This window comes from Budorcas taxicolor, chromosome 2 (genome assembly GCF_023091745.1).
Source record: "Budorcas taxicolor isolate Tak-1 chromosome 2, Takin1.1, whole genome shotgun sequence".
NCBI lineage: Eukaryota > Metazoa > Chordata > Mammalia > Artiodactyla > Bovidae > Budorcas > Budorcas taxicolor.
In genome coordinates, this window is record NC_068911.1 from 141,048,538 (window position 1) to 141,069,241 (window position 20,704).

Below are 20,704 nucleotides of genomic sequence, written 5' to 3' on the forward strand. Positions count from 1 at the left end.
GAATCACATACAGGAATTACAGATCAAATAATAGTGCAACCTATTTCAGTATTAGTGGTTGAGGAGGCCAAAGTCAAAGATAGTTAGTCTTTAGGAGAAACATACATCCGTAAAATCATATCTTGCAGTAATTGGTCTTTATATGCTTGTTCTTCTAGGCATTTAGTCATTGTTAGGCAGCTGGCAATATTTTGTTGTAAAAGGTGTGAACTTTTGTAGATTGTCTAGTGAATTAAGTAACTTAAATTTGGTCTTTATATCTTGTATGTTTGGTATATACACATGATTGCAAAACAAAACTTCAGCCTTTGGGGTTATGCTAGAAAGAAAAAGGTAAACAGTTTTTGTTACACAGAAGTGAAAAATTTTATGTGTCAAAAAAAGTTACAACATATATGACCCAATATTAATATATTTACTATTAAACTTCTGTAAGCCTTAATAGAAATAATGGGAAAAGGGCATGAAAAAGCAATTGAATACAAATGGCCAGTAGACATGTGCAAATACATGTTATTCATTAGTAATAATAAAAGATAAAATAAGTAAAGTATGTTTTTATTCATTTTTTAAAGAAATCACATTTCAGAGATATATAATTCCTGAGATCAGTAAGAAAGTAGGGAAATGGGTACTCTCAGATACTGGTAGTAGTTGTGTCTCCAAATAGGTCTACTGGTTTATGCATTATGGCAGAAAGTATCAAAGACCAGATAAAAGTTCATGCCCTTCTTTGAGCTACCAATTTCCACTTTTATTAATTTATTGCAAGGAAATCATTATGGATACTTATAAGTGTGTTTTATATACCCACATTGAAAAGTTCATCAAAATAATGAAAAGCTTGAAATGTTTTAAATGCCCACCAACAGGGATTGGTTAAACATGTCCATATAATAGGATATTCTGCAGCCATTAAAAATCAAGCTGCATAAGAATATTCAATGTGGGAAAATATGGTATATTACTAATAATCAAGGTTATGAAACTATAAGAAAGAGTTTTTATTTATAAACATCCTGGCTAAGGATATATGTTTTCATGTATGGAAAGAAAGCAAACGTATTAGCATATTGATGGTGGTGGTAGGATTACTGATGAGACAGTTTCCATAGCCATCCCTCACCCCACCTACCTCTAAATATTTTTTTTGTTTTTCTAGTTTTCTGCAGTCAGAATATACTAGGCTTGTACTAAAGAAAATACATTTTTTTAAAAAAAGAGGTTCTCAGTATGTGATTAGATAACAAACAATTTATGCTGAATTTCAGGTAACACCAGTTGTCGCTCTTTCCAATGAGTCTTGGTCCATGTCATTTGCAAAATACCTGGAACTTAGGTTTTACGGGCACCAGTACACCCGCAGAGCCAATGCTGAGCCATGTGGTCACTCCATCCACCATGATTATCACCAGTATTTCTCCTATAACCAGATGGTGGCATCTTTCAGGTAAGAAGTCTTGTAACCTTGTCACAGACACATACTCCCTGGAAGGCTCTGAAGCATTTCCACTGTTACTAGATCGAACTCACTTGTGGTGTGTGTTGTTCCCCACCCATCAGCCTTGCAAATGCAGGGCCATACTCTGTGAAGAGCTTTCAGTGCTGTTATTTATTTAGTCCTTTAAGAAATGTGTTACTATTACCCTCACTTAGAGACCTTATTGCTACAAATAGAGCTAGCAAGTGATGGAGTCATGATATAAACTGGTAGATTTGCTGTTGTAGGTGTGACTCTTAACCATTACTTTTGCATCTGAGAGCCTGTCAGAATTTTTGCTAAGACATTACTTAGCATAAGGATAATTGGATAGAACTGGATAGAGCTGAAATCACTAGTTTAAAGAATGGTTTTAAATGACTGAGAAAGTCTTCAGAATATATCCAGAATCTAGGGACTTCCCTGGTGGTCCAGGGGTTAAGAATCTGCCTGCCAACACAGGGGACATGAGTTTGATTTCTGGTCCAGGAAGATCTCACGCTGTGGAGCAGCTAAGCCCGTGGGCCACAACTGCTGGGCTTGCCCTCTAGAGCCTGTGCTCGGCAACAAGGAACCTACTACAGTGAGAAGCCCACTCACAACAGCAAAGACCCAGCATAGCTATATATATCCAGAATCTGAACATATCTCAGCACCTCCAGCACTCCCCTTCTGAACTGAATCTCTGTTGGCCTTCCCTAGATTATTGCAGTAACCTCAACCAGCTTCCCTTTAGCCTCCCCTGCAGCATAGCAGTCAGAGTGGTCCTATTGTATGAAAATCAGCTTAGGCCACTCATGTGCTCTGGAGCCTCCAGTGGTGTCTGTTTGACCCTGAGTGAAAGCCAGAGTCCATTTATGGGCCTCTAAGCTCCTCATACTCAGGCTTCTCACCCCTACTCCTCTCCCCTTGATCGCCATGTTTCAGCCTCGCTGGCCTCCAGGCTGGGCCTCAGTTATGCCAGGTAACCTCCTTCCTGGGAGCCTCTCATTGCTCTTCCATCTCTGTGCTGCCTGCTTCTAGACATTTGCTTATTTTTCCTTACTTTTTTCAGATCTTTGTTCAGATTTCACCTGCCCTGACTCCCTCTCACCCCTAGCAGTCCTTGCTGCTTTTTCGCTCTTTATTTTGCCCTGTAGCACCTACTCTCTGGCATAAGGTACGTTTTAAGTATTTGTTTTTACTTATTGCCCAAGTCTTGTTCCTGAATCATGAGAGCAGGAATTTTGGCCCTTGCTCTGCACCTGAAACAGCATCTGACACATAATAGGTCCTCAGAAAATATTTTTAATTGAACCTATTTCCTGTTTTAAGCAAGAGCTATTAACCATGAACCTAGGGCCTAGGTCAGATATAACGTTTACTAGACAACATGAACTTCAGGTGGAAAGGAAACTCATGAAGAATCCTTGGGAGCTGAGAAGGTAGTGAATACCTGTGTCCAAGCTAATTGTAGGAAGGAGTTCCTCTCTCTTCATGGAGGTTTCTATCCCAGTCATTTGTTTTTAAAGCACATGAGGGTGGCCTCAGGGGATAATTGATGATAGCACAATGTAGGGGAAAAACAACACAGAACAAAATCTTTTTAACTGGGAAGGATATTGGTAATGATTGAAAGTGGTCTTCAGTATTTTTGATTGTTTGAAAATGCCATTTTATGGAAACTTTATGATGTCTTATGCCCATAAGACTTGGTTGGCTGTCATGATACTCAAAATATTAAAATATTTTTCACTTTTCTACTATTACTTGTGTTTTCTCCTCTCAGTTATTCGCCTATTCGGCTCCTTGAAGTGTGTGTTCCACTTCCCAAAATATTCATTAAACGTCAAGTCCCATTAAAAGTGTCCCTTCTTCAGGATCTGAAGGACTTTTTTCAAAAGTAAGTTTCATTTTCTCTGATCATCTGTTTTTGTTTAGTACTGCCTGAAATCTAAACTACTTTAAATGCCTTGTTTGTTCATTCGGCTTTCTTTGAAAACAGAAATAACCTATTTTCCTAATTGTATTTTTTATATGTCTGATGTAAAAATGGGAAAATGTAGACAATACACCAAAGTATTAAAAAAGAAGTCAGACCCTCCCAAGCATAACAACTGTTAAATTTTGATGTACATCCTTTCAGGTCTTTTTTGTTCTGCAGAATTATATGTGATTCTTAATTAGATAAGATATTAGTAAAGTTCTGTATATATCGTTTTTCTACTTTTAAAAAAATTTATTTTAATTGGAGGCCAATTACTTCACAATATTGTAGTGGTTTTGCCCATCTTTCTTCTACTTGTGTGAGATTAGACAGTTTGATTCTAACTTTTCTAAAGTGTTTAATGTTTGTTAAGAGTTTCACAGGTATATCTTGCTGTGGATGAAAGACTCGCGTCTTTGAAAACTGATACATTTAGCAAATCAAGAGAGGAAAAAATGGAAGATATCTTTGCACAAAAGGAGGTAATTCACTTTTCTGACAGAAACCCAGCAGTTAGTTGTGAACTTGTTAGCAGTTCCTTTTGGGGTGCGTCTCAGATTGCTGGAGTGGTTTTTGTTCCCCTAGATGGAAGAAAGTGAGTTCAAGAGCTGGACTGAGAAGATGCAGGCGCGGCTCCTGTCTTCCTCCATGGAGACCCCCCAGCAACTGCAGTCAGTCTTCGAGTCACTCATCGCCAAGAAACAAAGCCTCTGTGAGGTGCTGCAAGCTTGGAATAACAGGTGTGACTCTGCAGTCAGGTGTTTCTTTCATATTATTGCAAAATGTGCTCTGCCATGATGTTTTTGATTTAAATATCCTTGTTAGTTGTGGATGTTGGCTTTTATTCTCAAGTTGTAGGAGGTTTTATTTTTATCGCTCCTACCACCTTCCACTTCTTTCATCCTTTAAAGTGCAGTTTGCAAAGATACAAAAAAAGATGAGAATAGTCTTTGTTGCTGTTTCTAATACAGTATGTGTGCTAACTGAATCTAATTTATCTGTAGTAGTAAACCATGGAGTAATTATTGGGTGTTAGGCCATGAGTTTCAACTGATTATTTTGTGTATTTTATACCTGTATTTAAATATTTATTTGGGGAAATGTTTCCTTTTAATGCATATTGAAAAGTTCACTTGGATTAGTATAGCATTTATTTATTGAGCACTTGGATAATGCTAGGCACTAAGTAAGGCACCAGATGGACATGCACTCTTTTATTTGATTGTGAGTCCCACATGTGTATATACTGCTTCATTTTACAGAGGAAACTATGGCTCTACGAGACTAAGGGATTTGCCCAAGTTATATAGCTGTTGATTTTCAGAGCTGGGCTTTGGGCCTTGGTCTGTTGGTGTCTCATTATAACTCGCTCTTCTTTTCTAACTATAATCATATCAATAACAACTGATTAGTTGATTTGAAATAAAACAAAACTTACGTACAGCTGTAAAATCTATTGCATTTGAAATAGGAAGATTAATTTTTGTGGTTTCAAAGCTATAAGGAGAATATGTGTATTCATTATTCAGGATATTAGAAAGAAAACCACGTTCTTCTTTTCACTTTTCCTTTTTTTCTTTAATTGTAGGCTGCAAGACCTTTTCCAGCAAGAAAAGGGTAGGAAGCGGCCTTCAGTTCCTCCAAGTCCTGGACGACTGAGACAAGGTGAAGAAAGCAAGGTAATGTTGTTTTGTCTTGGGGCCTTCATTGTGATAAATAGAATTAATTTCTCTTATAACACTTAGAAGTGGTAGTTTAGTACATACTTTATTGACAATATTAGCATTTTTAATTTTGAAGCAGTCAGGTTTCTTGGTGTGACCTGGATTAATTTTTTTATCTTTGCCTGAAATAAAATACATTATAATTCATTTATTTGAAATACTTATCAAAAGCTGCTGTCTACTGGCATCATTGAGGATAGCATCACAGAGGCAGTAGGTGCTGTAAAGGAGAAGGTGTGCATATACTGGGTGTATAACAAAGTCCTATTTTACTATGAGCTTTGGGTGTTCTTTGTGCTTAAGTGAGAGGTTTTTCTTAAGAGGCCGCACCAGGTTAGTTCTATGTGGTGATTTAATTAACCCTTCCTAATTGTATTAGTTTTCTCTTGCTGTATACCACCTTACCCCAAACTTAGTGACCTAAAACATAAATCTCTTGTCTCACAGTGTGTCAGGACTCTGGCAGAGTATATGGCTGGGTTCTTTGCTCGGTCTCACGGCTGAGATGAAGGTTTGGCCAGGGTGATTATCTGAGGCTCAGGATCTTTTGCCAGCCTCATCTAGGTTGTTGGCAGAGTTCAATTCTAGTGGTTATAGGACTGATGTCCCCCTTTCATTGCTGGCATTTGACTAGAGGCAAATCTCAACTCCTCGAGGCTGCCTGATTCCTTGCATGTGGCCCATTTCATCCTCAAAGCCTACAGCAGTGGATTGAATCCTTCTCATGCTTCACATCTCTTGAGTTCTTCTGTGTCTAACCTCTGGACACAGATTTAAAGGACACATGATTAGGTCAGGCCCACCTGCTTAATTTCCCTAGTTTAAGGCTGACTGATTTGTGATCTTACATATGTGGTAGAATCCCTTCACAACAGTATCTGGATTCATGTTTGATTGAAGGTATGTGTGGTATGTGTGTGTATGTATCTCACGAAATTCTGCCACTGTGCTAACCACAAACAGATGAATTAATGTCAATATATTTTAAGGACTTAATATTCTGATACCATGAGGGCTTTTGAGAGAATGTTTCTTTTTGTACAAGTGTATAGTACTTATAGCAGAGTATTTTCATGGAATGATGGGTACAAGTGCCTTAGATCTTTGTATTGTTTAGGAACTCTGTGTCACTGAATTCTACTTTTTGTCTCATAAATAACTGTGTAGGAATCACTTTTCCTTAAAGTTTGGGTGAGAGTAAGAATTATGAAGATGATTTATTAGTATTTTCAAGTAGTCTGGGACCGTTAATGGCTCTCACACACTGCTAGAAGCCTTTCTGTTTGCCTGCTGATGAAACTGTGAAGCTAGTGCTGTAAGACATGGAATTGAAAATATAAAATCAGTTAATAGATGATTTTCTTTTTGAAAGATTGAAAGTTGATTTGAAAATCTGTAGCACTGCCTTTGTGTTTATATTCGTTCATTTGATAAATACTTATTGAGTGCTTTTAGACACTGTTCTGAGTGCAAGGCTCTCAGGGTTCACAAACATGAACACGAAAGTTCACATTTATGGATGGAGGCCATAGTTACCGTTCCTATGGAACGTTTATTTATGAGACTGACAATAAACAGATGAACCAGTAAACATTTAAAAAACAAGTGGAAACAAAGCTGTGAGGAAAAAATTAACGAGAAATGGAGAGTAATGCCAAGGGAGTTGGTGATGATGAGTTATTTCATATAGGATGAGCAGGGTGCCCTCTGCTAGGGTGAGCAAATCAAAGGACATTATAAGTAGCAGTATAAGAAGTGACTTTTAATGACATTGTACACAGGGCTGACAGTCATTTAAATATATGTTTTATCAATGGATTATGGGACTTGAGAAAGTCCAATGGATAGTAAAAGGTTGCTGGGCTTAATGGATAATCATAAGTAGTTCCTGGATATTTTAATGGGTCTGTGAGCTACTGTTTAGAATAGTATTCTCAAAATGTAGTTCAAGGACCGTGGAGGTCCTAGACCCTTTCAAGGGCTCTGAGAGATTTCCTGTTTTCAACTGCATAACTCTATGAGGCTAGATTATCTTTATAAGTTCAGTTGTAATAATACAGCTCAACAGATTAAATGCAGAAGTCAGAGAGGAATTTAACTGTCTTCTATTAAAAGAAGACTTTAATGTCTTCTAGACATTGAAATATTTGTAAAAGCATAAAACAATGCCACTCTTTTACCAATTAAAAAAAATCTGTTTTTAATTAAAATGTGTTGTTTATAGTAATATGTAATGGGTTTTTTATTATTTTTAAATGAATCAATATTAATAATTCTTGAGGTTGAAAGCGTAAGATTCACTTTGTTAAAAATTTTTTTAGTGTGATTTTAACATTTCCTTAAGAACAGAATATTTCCTTCTCTACAGATAAGTGCAGTGGATGCATCTCCACGGAATGCTTCTCCAGGACTTCCAAATGGAGAAAAAGGTTGGTCCTTGAGTCTGGTGATCACCTGTCATTGAATTTAAAGACGTGTCTTAGTCTAGAAATTGTTTTAAACACTAAATTTTGAGAATTTTTTCTGATGCAGTTGGTCAGAGACATTTTTTTTCCTTGCTGTAAAGCATTTGTAAGCAGTCTCAGTTTAAGATTATTATAAAATACATTGCGTAAGTTAGGATAGAGAAATAAATGATCAATAGTGAAGTGAGTGAAAGTTGCTCAGTAGCTTTCGACTCTTTGCAACCCCATGGACTATACAGTCCGTGGAATTCTCTAGGCCAGAATATTGGAGTGGGTAGCCTTTCCATTCTCCAGGGCTTGCCCAACCCAGGAATCGAACCCAGATCTCCCTCATTGCAGGCAGGTTCTTTACCAGCTAAGCTACCAGGGAAGCCCAAGAATACTGGAGTGGGTAGCCTATTCCTTCTCCAGTGGATCTTCCTAACCCAGGAATCAAACTGGGGTATCCTGCATTGCAGGCAGATTCTTTACCAGCTAAGCTACCAGGGAAGCCAGATGATCAATAGAGAAGGCTGCTTTTTAGGGGAAGAACAGAAAGATAAAAGAAAACTGAATTTCTCTCTTAATTGTGTTACAGTTAAGTCCTTGGTTTCGTAGAAAAAAAAATCGGACAAAGCTTAGTTGATATTTTTATATTGCTAAAATTTTCTAGACTTAAGCCTGTTTTTCCTCAATATTTCACTGAATAACTTGGTGCCACTCTAGGGAATTAGAAGGGAAATTTACTTAGACTATCTTGGTAGAATAGAAACTCAACTTGGAATTCTTGGCATTTTAAAAATTATAATTAAGTGAATTCCCCCTTGAGAATAAACATGATTTTTTTCCCCTCGGTAGTGTCATAATTTCATTCCTTATTAAATTGAATGAACAAAATATTTAAGTAGGCATTGTGAAGTGGAAGTCGCTCAGTCGTGTCTGATTCTCTGTGACCCCATGCACTAAAATAAAAACTTCATGGAATTCTGCAGGCCAGAAGACTGGAGTAGGTAGCTGTTCCCTTCTCCAGGGGATCTTCCCAACCCAGGGATTGAACCCAGGTCTCCTGCATTGCAGGCAGATTCTTTACCAGCTGAGCCATCAAGGAAGCCCAAGAATACTAGAGTGCGTAGCCTATCCCTTCTCCAGCGAATCTTCCCAACCCCGGAATCAAACTGGGGTCTCCTGCATTGCAGGCAGATTCTTTACCAGCTGAGCTACTAGGGAAGCCCAGGCATTATGGTCTGGTGCAAAGAATACTGGAGTGGTACTAGACTTGGTTGCCAGTCATCCTGCTGTTACTAAGGTTTGATTGTGGTCAAGTCATATAACCTGTCTGAATTTTTGTATCCATTTCTAAAATTTCTGAAATTCATTTGTGAAATGACCTATGTAACTTTATTTAAGAAGCTAAAATTCTTTGGTTTATGAAGTAGAAAAAGGTTTTGGCATTTTGAAAGCATTGTTATTAGGTAGAAATGGACATAATGTTTTAAAGTGACTCATTTGCATGGTGTTTTTCTTTAGAGGACCGCTTCTTGGCCACCCTGTCCAGTCAGAGCTCCACCAGTTCCCCCCATCTCCAGCTGCCTACTTCTCCTGAAGGCGTGCCTGAGCAGGCCATGGGAGGGCCCCCCGAACTCGATACTGCCAGCAGTTCTGAAGGTACAGGTCAAGTCACTATTTCTGTACTTCGTCCAGTAGAGACGAACGCTCTGAGTGCTGGGGTACAATGCTTTCTTATCCCTTGGGATTTAAAATTTGTACTGTTGAAAGTGCTCTTTTAGATATAGCTTTTTACCATATCCCTTCTTCAGTTGCACTGCTTGACATGTGACTGTCTCAGTAACAAAATGCTATTCAGCTTTATCTACTTTCTGGGGATATTAATGTTTTCTTCAGTCTCATAAAGCACATGATTGTTCCCTTATAAGAAAGAAAGAGAAAATTTCAACCATTTCTCCAACGACAAACATTTGTTTTGCCAATAATAGATGTAATAGAGAGCCTTTTCCCTCTCTTGCCTTGCTTTCTGTTTAAGCACCAATTACTTAATTATAGTGTGAACTTTAAACGTAACTTTTAAATTGCAGTTAAGCTCAGATATAATAGCCACAGTGCTCATAACTGAGTTGAAGTGGCAACAGGAACAGCTGGGACTGAATTCATGCATGGTTGGCCAGTGATTTCACCACAGCTGCTGCCTGGCCCCTTGAGGGTAAGAGGCTGTTGATTGCAGGATGATCTCAACTTCAGACATGTTGAAATGTAAAAAAATGAGCCCCTTGGCGTCAGAGCTGTGTATGTTTCACGGTTGCTTCCTGTTAGATAGTCATTATTCCTAGATCAAAAATTTTACACTATAATTGGTAATTATGGTGTGCCTGTGTCTGTGTTCCAAAAAGGAAAAGAAATATAGGTAACACTTTATACTTTTACTCTTCCTGAATATTAATATATAAGTAGAATATTTTTTATTCTAGATGTATTTGATGGACATTTGCTGGGATCTACAGACAGCCAGGTGAAGGAAAAATCAACCATGAAAGCCATCTTCGCAAATTTGCTTCCAGGAAATAGCTATAACCCTATTCCATTTCCTTTGTAAGTATTATATAAGCCAGTGGCTGTTGGGTGGTTTTATTTTCACTTCATTTTAAAGATTTCTCTATGGATATACTCTCCATATTTAAATATGTTTATTTAACTTAATCCAAAATTATCCTCCATTACCATAAAAGCGATGTCTTTTTGTATAATGTACTTTGTGGAACATGTAGTCTTTATATATTAACAGTAGATAAGTAGATTAATAAAGAATTGCTTATATATATATATATATAGATAGATATACACACATTTTAAAAGATACACTGCTCCATTGAGGGCAGAAGGGGAAGGGGATGACAAAGGATGACATGGTTGGATAGCATCACTAACTCAATGGACTTGAGTTTGAGCAAATGCTGGGAGATAGTAAAGGACAGGGGAACTTGGAATGCTGCAGTTCACGGGGTCGCAAAGAGTCGAACATGACTTAGCGATTGAATAACAACAACAATTGATCTCATGATCATAAAAACATATTGCTGGTTGTATATGAGGGTATTACTGACCTGGTGCTTAACTGGGACATGGTGCGTTTCTAACAGTGGTGATGAATTGCAATGGCCCATTGAAGTCTTTGTGTGATCTTGTGTGTACCAGGTCCTCTCACAGTGGGGGGAAACAGGCTGAATGTGAGAGTTTTTCTTCCACTGGTTGACATGTCTGGCTAACAGCTGATGATGCTTGCTCCAGTGAAACAGTGAAACAGATGTATGTTAATACAGATTTTGTTCTCAATTGACTTCTGTATTTATTTATTCAGTTAATGTTTAAGTGGCAGCTTTAGTGCCTCAGGACGTAGAGAAAGATCAGTAAGGAAAACTCCTGCTCTCAGGAGCTCATGTCTTGAGCTGTATGTTCTGTGGTATAAGTGTGTAAAAGGCCTCTGTTTTCTCTGCTTCAGACTTGAATACTTTATGTCATTTACTGCTGGACTAGTACATTTCCACAATTTCCAAAAGACTTTTCTTTCAAACTTAAAGCAGAACAAAATCTCTTAAACTTCTGCTATTCATTGTAAATATTTTTTGAGATAAATATGACCCAACGTCTTGCCAACGTGGAAAACTTTGTTTGATGATTCCAGGACCCTCTGATTTGAAAAACAGTTCTGATCATTTTCAGTTGCCTTTAAAAACTTTCTGTTGATCTGTTTTCCTTGACTCTTTGTTCAAGTTCTGCATACATTTTGGCTTAATTATGTTCAGGTAATTGTGCATTATTTAGTTAACTTAAAATTGTCCTGAGATTTACTTGTAATTGTGCTAATGGGTTGTATATGTGATTTTCTGCTAATTTTGTTCTGATTTACATGTTTTTGAACAGCGATCCAGATAAACACTATTTAATGTATGAACATGAACGAGTGCCCATTGCAGTCTGTGAGAAGGAGCCCAGCTCCATCATTGCTTTTGCTCTCAGGTATTACTCAGAGGGCTTTTTCACCTGTGTGTGTATTTTTATATTTTATGTATATTTATTTATTAATTGCTGTATTGTTGAGCTCTGTTACATAGAGTAGAGCAAAATATAAGTAAATGTAAAGTAGTAAATATAAGTACAGAATATGTATCCTTTGGGTGCGACAGTTTATTCTTTTTGTATCTGGTAATGTACTGTTTACCCAAGTATTAACAGGATGATTCTTAAGCAAGCTCCTAATAATTGTTAACTAGGCAAGTTATTTGCTAATTCTTATATCCTCTGTCCATTCTCTATATTATAATACGTGTCTATTGTATCCTTTCCTTTGGTTTATTTATTGATATAATACTTGGAACATATCTGCCTTTAATCCTCTGAATATCTTTTTTGTATTCTTCATTTATTTCCTTCCTGCTTCCCACACATAGAAGGTCAAGTTTCCCTAGAGTAATGCTGTTCCTATACCTTAACTCATTTACATGCTCACAATTATGTGTCTTAAAGAAGGACCCCTGTTTAGAAATTTTTATATATCGTGTCTAAAATAACAAAGCTTTTTAATCTTAATGATGTCTCGGCAGTGATAGTACCTAGTTTAAGTAGAATCTAGGATATCTAATAAAAAAGTTTTTTTCCCTATTGAAAGATATTGAAATTAAAATTATATTTTTAATATTGGTTACAAGTTGTCCACTTATTCAACAAATATTTGAATGTTGCAATGTGTGGTATACTAGGTACTGGGTATAAGTGGTAAACAAGATAGATTTATAGATTTCAGCATTTATAGAGTTTAGAGTTACTATTTGGATAATGAATTTTTTCCTTTAGAAGATTCCATATGATACATTTTTTTAAATCATTTTTTTTTATCATTCATGAAGTTTTTGCTTCTTATTTTACTGGTTAGTCAACTGGAAAAGTCAGTTTTCATTCCAGTCCCTAAGAAAGGCAATCCCAAAGAATGCTCAAACTATTGCACAATTGCACTCATCTCACACACTATTAAAGTGATGCTTAAAATTCTCCAAGCCAGCCTTCAGCAATACGTGAACCGGGAATTTCCAGATGTTTAAAAAAGGCAGAGGAACCAGAGATCAAATTGCCAACATCTGCTGGATCATCGAAAAAGCAAGAGAGTTCCAGAAAAACCTCTATTTCTGTTTTATAAACTATGTCAAAGCCTTAACTGTGTGGATCACAATAAACTGGAAAATTCTGAAAGAGATGGGAATACTAGACCACCTGACCTGCCTCTTGAGAAATCTGTATGCAGGTCAGGAAGCAACAGTTAGAACTGGACATGGAACAACAGACTAGTTCCAAATCGGGAAAGGAGTATGTCAAAGCTGTATATTGTCACTCTGTTTATTTAACTTCTATGCAGAGTGAGAAACACTGGGCTGGAAGAAGCACAAGCTGGAATCAAGATTGCCAGGAGAAATATCAATAACCTCAGATATGCAGGTAGCACTACCCTTATGGCAGAAAGTGAAGAAGAACTACAAAGCCTCTTGATGAAAGTGAAAGAGGAGAGTGAAAAAGTTGGCTTAAAGCTCAACATTCAGAAAATGAAGATCATGGCATCTGGTCCCATCACTTCATGGCAAATAGATGGGAAATCAGTGGAAACAGTGGCTGACTTTAGTTATCTGGGCTCCAAAATCACTGCAGATGGTGACTGCAGCCATGAAATTAAAAGATGCTTACTCCTTGGAAAGAAAGTTATGACCAACCTAGACAGCATATTAAAAAGGAGAGACATTACTTTGCCAACAAAGATCCGTCTAGTCAAGGCTATGGTTTTTACAGTGGTCATGTATGGATGTGAGAGTTGGACTGTAAAGAAGGCTGAGCACAGAAGAATTGATGGTTTTGAACTGTGGTGTTGGAGAAGACTCTTGAGAGTCCCTTGGACTGTAAGGAGATCCACCCAGTCCATCCTAAAGGAGACCAGTCCTGGGTGTTCATTGGAAGGACTGATGCTGAAACTAAAACTCCAGTACTTTGGCCACCTCATGCAAAGAGCTGATTCATTGGAAAAGACCCTGATGCTAGGAGGGATTGGGGGCAGGAGGAGAAGGGGACGACAGAGGATGAGATGGTTGGATGGCATCACCGACTCAATGGACATGAGTTTGGGTGGACTCTGGGAGTTGGTGATGGACAGGGAGGCCTGGTGTGCTGCAGTTCACGGGGTCACAAAGAGTCGGACACGACTCTGAGTGACCGAACTGAACTGAACATGCTACATGAATAGATAAGAAAGGCAGGAAAGGCAACCAAAAAAATATGTGTTTTGTAGTATTAGGAAGCAGGTTTTCTAGTTGATGTCACCTTTTTCTAGTATCTTGGAAAAATAATACGTGTTCACATCTGATTTATCTAAATCAGGATTCCCAGGCTGCCAGTTGGATTTTGTTGGACAGTGCAACCAGAAAAATGTTTTTTTCTTAAAGTTCAATACTTTTAAGTTGAAAAGCACTCTCAAGTCCCTTTCCTCTATTACACTAAATGGTGAAGTTTCATGCTTTTCAGTGAGCTGTTCAACCCCTGAAGGCATTTGATCTAAATGTTAGTGTGGAGGCCTTCACAATCATTGTTTAGGATATTGAGTCTGGCTGGCATGTTGGATTATATTGTATTATTTTTTGGTGAACATACTGACTTTCTTCATGAAGTTTCTACTTGATAACTTTTGTTAGGTAACTCTAATGTATTTGTCTAAAGTATATTAGATATGGATGCTTATAATGTTTGTGTTTCTATAATGCAGAGCTTATTCTAAAGCATATGATTTACTATAAAAGAATACCTTAATGTTTAACATATTTCAACCTGTTTCTATCTTAAGTTGTAAAGAATACCGGAATGCCTTAGAGGAATTGTCCAAAGCCACTCAGCGGAACAGTGCTGAAGAAGGGCTTCCAACAAACAGGTGATATGTGATTGAGGAAAATTTATTTTAATTGAACTATATCATTTTCTAGGTGTTCCTATTTCAGTTTTATTACAGCTTATTGTTGATGTAAAAGTTTCTAGAATATAAGCAGTGGGACTCAGTTTTTAGCCAGTAATTGACAGAACAAAATTCAGGTATAGCAGAAGACCTTAAAAAGTCTACTAGGTTACAGTTTTCTTATAATTGTCATAGAAGTTCAAAGTGTATTGCATATTTACATTTTTAAGTTTTTAAGTTCTCTTTGCTGTTTTCATTTAAAAAATACTAACTTCTGAAATTGGTAAACTACTGCATAGCTTTGTACTTTAAATAATTTAAGAATTTTCCATAATAATTAAAGATCTTAACAGATAAAAAACAAAGCAAACCTCTGCCAAACCAGCTCTTTTAAGTATTTTTGTTATTTTAGGTATTTGAGACAGAAATTGTCATAATTGTCACCATTGACGTATGGGTGCTATAATATAGCTCTGATAGACCTGAGAAAAATATTTTAAGACCCTATACTCTTATAGCTTTAACAGTTTTCTTTTTCTTAAAAGTCTAGTATACATTTCAAGACTTTTTCTTCCATGTGAACCTGTGTTTATATAAAATTATGAACCAGATTTCTGATATTGTAGGTGGGGTTAGGTGGAAAGTAGATTAATATAGGAATCAGAGTACTTGTTATTTTGTGTCTGAATCATATAAAACCAACTTTTCTTCTGTTTCTCATTTTAGTACTTTAGACTACAGACCAAAGAGTAGCAGCCCAATTAGATTACCTGAGATCAGTGGAGGACAGACAAACCGTGCAGTGGAAGCAGAACCACAACCAAGTAAGATTGCAAATGGAGAAGTGCTTTTGTTTGTAATTGTGGTTTGAAGAAGAAAACACATTAAATAAGAAGTGCCATCTGGCAAGGATTTATTGTTTCTGATCTTTGAAATATAATATGGATGTAAAATTTTTATATCTCTTCTTTTGTGTATATTTCACTTTTCTTTGATTTTTAAGTTTTTGAGTTTGAAATGCCTAGAAGCGTTTCAGGCAAAAAGAAGCAGGATCGGCCTTCTTGGTTAGAGCTTTCAGTTTAAAGCATGCAACATAAGAAATATAACATCAGTTTGTTGGTTTGTTTGTTTTTGCAGCATTGTTGACATTGTGAAAAGAATTTTTCATGTCTTCTTTAATTCCCACAATAACCCCATATTTGACATACCTCCATTTTTCAGAAAGTGAGTTAAGACTTAGATTAAGCACTTTGCTCAAGGTTACACAGGTAGTGGGGAGCAGAGATTTGAAGTTGTGTTTTTTTGACTTTGTCAGTTAGGAATATTCCCTACAAGTAACAGAAAACCCAGTTAGTGATGGACAGGGGAGCCTGGCATGCTCCAGTCCATGGGGTTGCAAAGAGTCGGACACAACTGAGTGACTGAACTGAACAGAAAACTCAAATATACTGGGGCTTAAACCAAGGACAGTTTATTTTTCTAAAATAGCAACATCTGCAAATGGGCAGTAGCTGGCATTGGTTCAGCTACTTGGCTTTGTCATGACAACATAGGGGTTAGTTTCTCTTTGATTTCTCTTAAATTTTACTCATGGTCAGAGATGTCCCACTCTAATGTCTGCATTTAAGGCAGAAGGAAGGGAGGTACAAGCCTCTGCTCTTCCCTTTCATTAGGAAATTCCCTTTCCTTTTCAGTCTCATTGGTTAGAACTGAGCCTCATGGCCACCATTTCCTGCAAAGGAGATTGAGAAAGTGGTGAGCATCATTGTCCTGGCCAGTTTATACAAATCATGATTATTTTCCTGGGACTCTGCATGCTGCTGCTCTAAAGAAAATTGGAACTCTGTTAGCAAGGAGCAAGGTGGGATTGGATATTGAGGAGACTGTGATAGTGTCTGCCACCCTAAGCACTTAATGATTGAGATTTGGTGTGGATTTTGTTAATGGTAAATGTACAAAGGGCTTCCCTGAAAGCTCAGTTGGTAAAGAATCTGCCTGCAATGCAGGAGACCCAGGTTCAATTCCTGGGTCAGGAAGATCCGCTGGAGAAAGGATAGGCTACCCCCTCCAGTATTCTTGGGCTTTCCTTGTGGCTTAGCTGGTAAAGAATCCACCTGCAATGCGGGAGACCTTGGTTAGATCCCTGGCTTGGGAAGATCCCTTGGAGGAGGGAAAGGCTACCCCCAAATTAGGATCATTAATGATATGATGAAGCTCAAAAGGAAGAATAAAAGTATAGAGCAAGCTTTAGTGATATCTTTGGTCATCCTGTACTACTTATTTTTGAAAAATGCTAAAACTCAAATTATATATTTTGCTGTGTTAAAATATGGAACACAGACGATATAAATATGTTACTTTTAACTTTGAATCCTCGTAGCTTGAATACTGTTCTGTATTAGTTTAATGAGCTGTACTGTGATACTATAAGAACCTAGCCCTATCTTAAACTTGTTGCTTAAGATACTATGACAGCCTTGGAAAGAAACTTTTTAAAGTCTTTCTCTGTATTTAATAATTTCTCACATTTTGATATGCAGCTATCTGAACATTGCTTTTCTTCTGTTTTTGATAATAAGAGTGCTTGATTGCCCCCTTAAAGCCCCCATAAACCATATAGAATAATAATCTGTGCAAATGAATCTATCAGTGTTAATCTTATTTATTACTTTCATATAATGGTCCTGCTTACACAGGAATGAATTGAAAATTTTTATTTTTCTACGTGCAGTGACCTGTACTTAATATGTTACCTCTTATTTTTAGCCAAAAAGGCTTCTGGAATGTTGTCCTTCTTCCGAGGGACAGCAGGGAAAAGCCCTGACCTCTCTTCCCAGAAGAGAGAGACCTTACGTGGAGCAGATAGTGCTTACTACCAAGTGGGGCAGACGGGCAAGGAGGGGACGGAGAATCAAGGCATTGAGCCTCAAGGTGTGTTGAAGGAGACCAATGTGCTTGTTTTAGGCTTCAGTTTACTTACTTCAGTTGGTTATGTTTCTTACAGCTTGAAGTAGATGCTTCTACTGCAGAAATCAGGGCCTTCCCATTCTTCTCACACCATGGTGGGGTAGAGTGGGAAAAGCCTGGTGCTGGGAGAATCCAGCTGGTTTCAGGTATCACTGTTCTCATTTACCGAGTGTAAGAATCAGAAATCCTTACTTGGCTGTACCGATAAAGTGGAAAAGCAGTGTCTTCCAAGGTTTACTGAGGACTAAGTGACATTACACATCTGTCTCACTGTGTAGCTCACAGTGTATGTTCAAATGAGGTCATCCCATTGCCCTCTCAGACATCCCCTTTCTTCTCCAGTCTCTGTAAGGTGGGAGCTACTGATACCCACCTTCATTTAGGTATTTAAAAAAATACATCTACCTGATGGTGTTTGAATACAGGGTTAGACCAGGAGTCAGATAACTAAGCTGAGCTGTCTTTGTAAATAAAGTTGTGGTGGAACGCAGTTAGTTACTGTCTGGTTGCTTTCCCATTATATTGGCAAGTTGAGTAGTGGCAACTGAGTAAAATACTTAGCATCTGGCCCTTTAGAGGAGTAGTTTGGCAACCCCTGGATTACAGCATGAATTAGTAGTTTAAGAAATAGAAATTGCATGACACGTTTTTATTAATAATTATGATCTGTGTTTAGTATTCTATAGGCTGTGATCCTTAGAAGGCATTGGTGCTTTGAAAAAAATAATTTTGAAATGGGAAACTTAGAGGATGACTTGTTCTTCTAGATGTTAAAATATATTACAACTTTACAGTAATTAAGAGTTAAAATATATTACAACTCCACAATAATTATCTGGCAGTAAGTTTGCCAGACACATAAGTCAAATTAAAAAAAAAAAAACAGCTCTGATGTAGATATTAGTATATTTTCTATAGTGAACATATATCTTAGTGTATAATAAAGAAAGCATCTCAGAATATTGGGAAAGCATTACTTTATACACAGGGAAAACTGGTCATAAACTCTGGTGAAATAGCCACAGAAAGTCTTGTGTTAGAATTGAGTAAGTTTATTGCTATCATAGGGATTATTTAACTATAAGAAAAATTATTCTTCAGTCTGAATTCTCTGATTTTTAATCTAAAAATCGATCTTTCAAAAGGTACATACATTTTTATTGCAATAATTTACAGTTAATTATATACATGATGCTTGCTTGAGCATGGCTTGACTAGGATAATACTAACTGACTTAGTTTTTAGTTTATATCAGGGAAAGAGAACACACAAAATAAACTGATAACCGCCTAAAACTTTGGCTTTACTAATGATGTTAAATCTTTTAGATGAAGTAGATGGAGGAGATACACAGAAGAAACAACTTACAAATCCTCATGTGGAGCTTCGTACGTATGAGATAAATCTCTGGTTTGGGGACCCAGGACTATAATTGAACAACTTCATTATTTGAAACTCCTAGCTTCACACTAGATAAATATCCTATCTCTTGAAATGAATACTAAGTCTTTGTGCTGATGAGCATTTGTTTCATCTAGATTTAGTTTATAAAGTATACATTATTTAATTTAAAAGGAAATCTATTTGTAAATGTAATTTAAATATAATTTAATTTATAAATTTTAATTTACTTAGATGTCTAAGGTTTAAATAATTTGTTCCTGTATAATTTAGGGCCACAGTACCTTACCAAGGCATCTAGAATTGTGTGTACATGTTTTGTTACCCAGAATAGTAACACAGTGAAATTTAAGATATAACCATACAACAATGAAAATGCAGTCACCAGCATAAAATTAGAACCGAGTCTTGTTTTATGTTTGTTTTTTTTCCTATAAATATGTAAGGGTGGTCCTAAGGTACTCTCTTAATCCTTCCTGAAGATAACAGAATAGTGATAAACAGGAATGTAGTAGACTTAACATGAAAAATACTATCATGGAGAAAATTAAATGCTTGCATTTGGTGTGGGGGTGGAGAGTGGGCAAGAAGGAAAAGATATTTCTGATTCAGAAGAGCTTTTTTCTAAAAACATTTCTGTTTATAGAATTTTCAGATGCCAACGCCAAGTTTTACTGTCGGCTCTACTATGCGGGAGAGTTTCATAAGATGCGAGAAGTGATTCTGGGCAGCAGCGAAGAAGATTTCATTCGTTCCCTTTCTCACTCTTCTCCGTGGCAGGCCCGAGGAGGCAAATCAGGAGCTGCCTTTTATGCTACTGAAGGTGGGCCTTTTTGCTATTGTTGTTTAGTTGCTCAGTTGTGTCTGACTGTTTGCGACCCCATGGACTTAGCCTGCCAGGCTCCTCTCTCCATGCAGGAATACTGGAGGCAAGAATTTCTCCAGGCAAGAATACTGGAGTGGGTTGCCATTTCCTTCTCCAAGGCCTTTTTGATCATTTGCTAATTAAGCAGCATCCATCTTTTTTTCCCTCGGATAGTTTATGAATCCCTTGAACTGAGGTAATGTGATGTGTCATTTAGCAAACATGTTTTTCTTTTTATGCTTGAGAGGATGAAAGAAGAACATTGAAAAAATACATGGTGTAAAGTGTATAATGAAAGACAAGTATTGATCAAATCCCTACTAAATTCTTTCTAGTCCCAAGTTTTCCACATGTAAATAGTAACAGAGAACTTCTAGAAAACTCATAAGGTACCTCAGAGCTGATGGGAGAAAGATAAAAATTGAAACATTTGACCTGCGGAAGTTTACAGCAGATTTTGACCATTTGTACTACATATTTGAGTTCTCCACACTCACTGAAAGTGCAGTTACTTGAGAAAATGCATCAGGAAAGATGTGCTTGATAGGCACTTTGATAACTGTTAGTTCCTGGATTGCTAACAAAGGAGTTTGTAACATTGTGCTTGGTAGTTTTAAAAAGTACATCATATAGCTATGACTTCAAGTGTGCAGCTGTCAAATGTAGAGTTTTCTTGACTATATAAATTCTCAGAAGCCTTTCCAAACCTTCAACTTGAGAACTATGTTCTGATCAAAATCTTCTCAGTGTTATCATATTAAAAATATCCCTTCAATACATGAAGTGAGCAAGTCATTTAGGATTCTTAGAATGATTTATTTTAGATTACCTCAGTAAATATTGCAACTGAATAAACATGAAATTTT

The 20,704-nt window shown here is 37.0% G+C and overlaps 1 protein-coding gene across 1 annotated transcript in view; it reads left to right on the plus strand.

Annotated features, from left to right (window-relative positions):
- Positions 1 to 20,704, plus strand: part of PIKFYVE (phosphoinositide kinase, FYVE-type zinc finger containing) — a 74,118-nt gene that overhangs the window by 49,549 nt on the left and 3,865 nt on the right. Inside the window, exons 24-37 of the mRNA XM_052663505.1 lie at positions 1,272 to 1,450; positions 3,249 to 3,362; positions 3,820 to 3,928; positions 4,032 to 4,186; positions 5,035 to 5,125; positions 7,539 to 7,599; positions 9,142 to 9,279; positions 10,098 to 10,218; positions 11,548 to 11,643; positions 14,501 to 14,584; positions 15,332 to 15,429; positions 17,372 to 17,536; positions 18,901 to 18,960; positions 19,620 to 19,796. Coding sequence (XP_052519465.1) covers positions 1,272 to 1,450; positions 3,249 to 3,362; positions 3,820 to 3,928; positions 4,032 to 4,186; positions 5,035 to 5,125; positions 7,539 to 7,599; positions 9,142 to 9,279; positions 10,098 to 10,218; positions 11,548 to 11,643; positions 14,501 to 14,584; positions 15,332 to 15,429; positions 17,372 to 17,536; positions 18,901 to 18,960; positions 19,620 to 19,796 — 1,648 coding nt within the window. The remainder of the gene's footprint in view (positions 1 to 1,271; positions 1,451 to 3,248; positions 3,363 to 3,819; positions 3,929 to 4,031; positions 4,187 to 5,034; positions 5,126 to 7,538; positions 7,600 to 9,141; positions 9,280 to 10,097; positions 10,219 to 11,547; positions 11,644 to 14,500; positions 14,585 to 15,331; positions 15,430 to 17,371; positions 17,537 to 18,900; positions 18,961 to 19,619; positions 19,797 to 20,704) is intronic.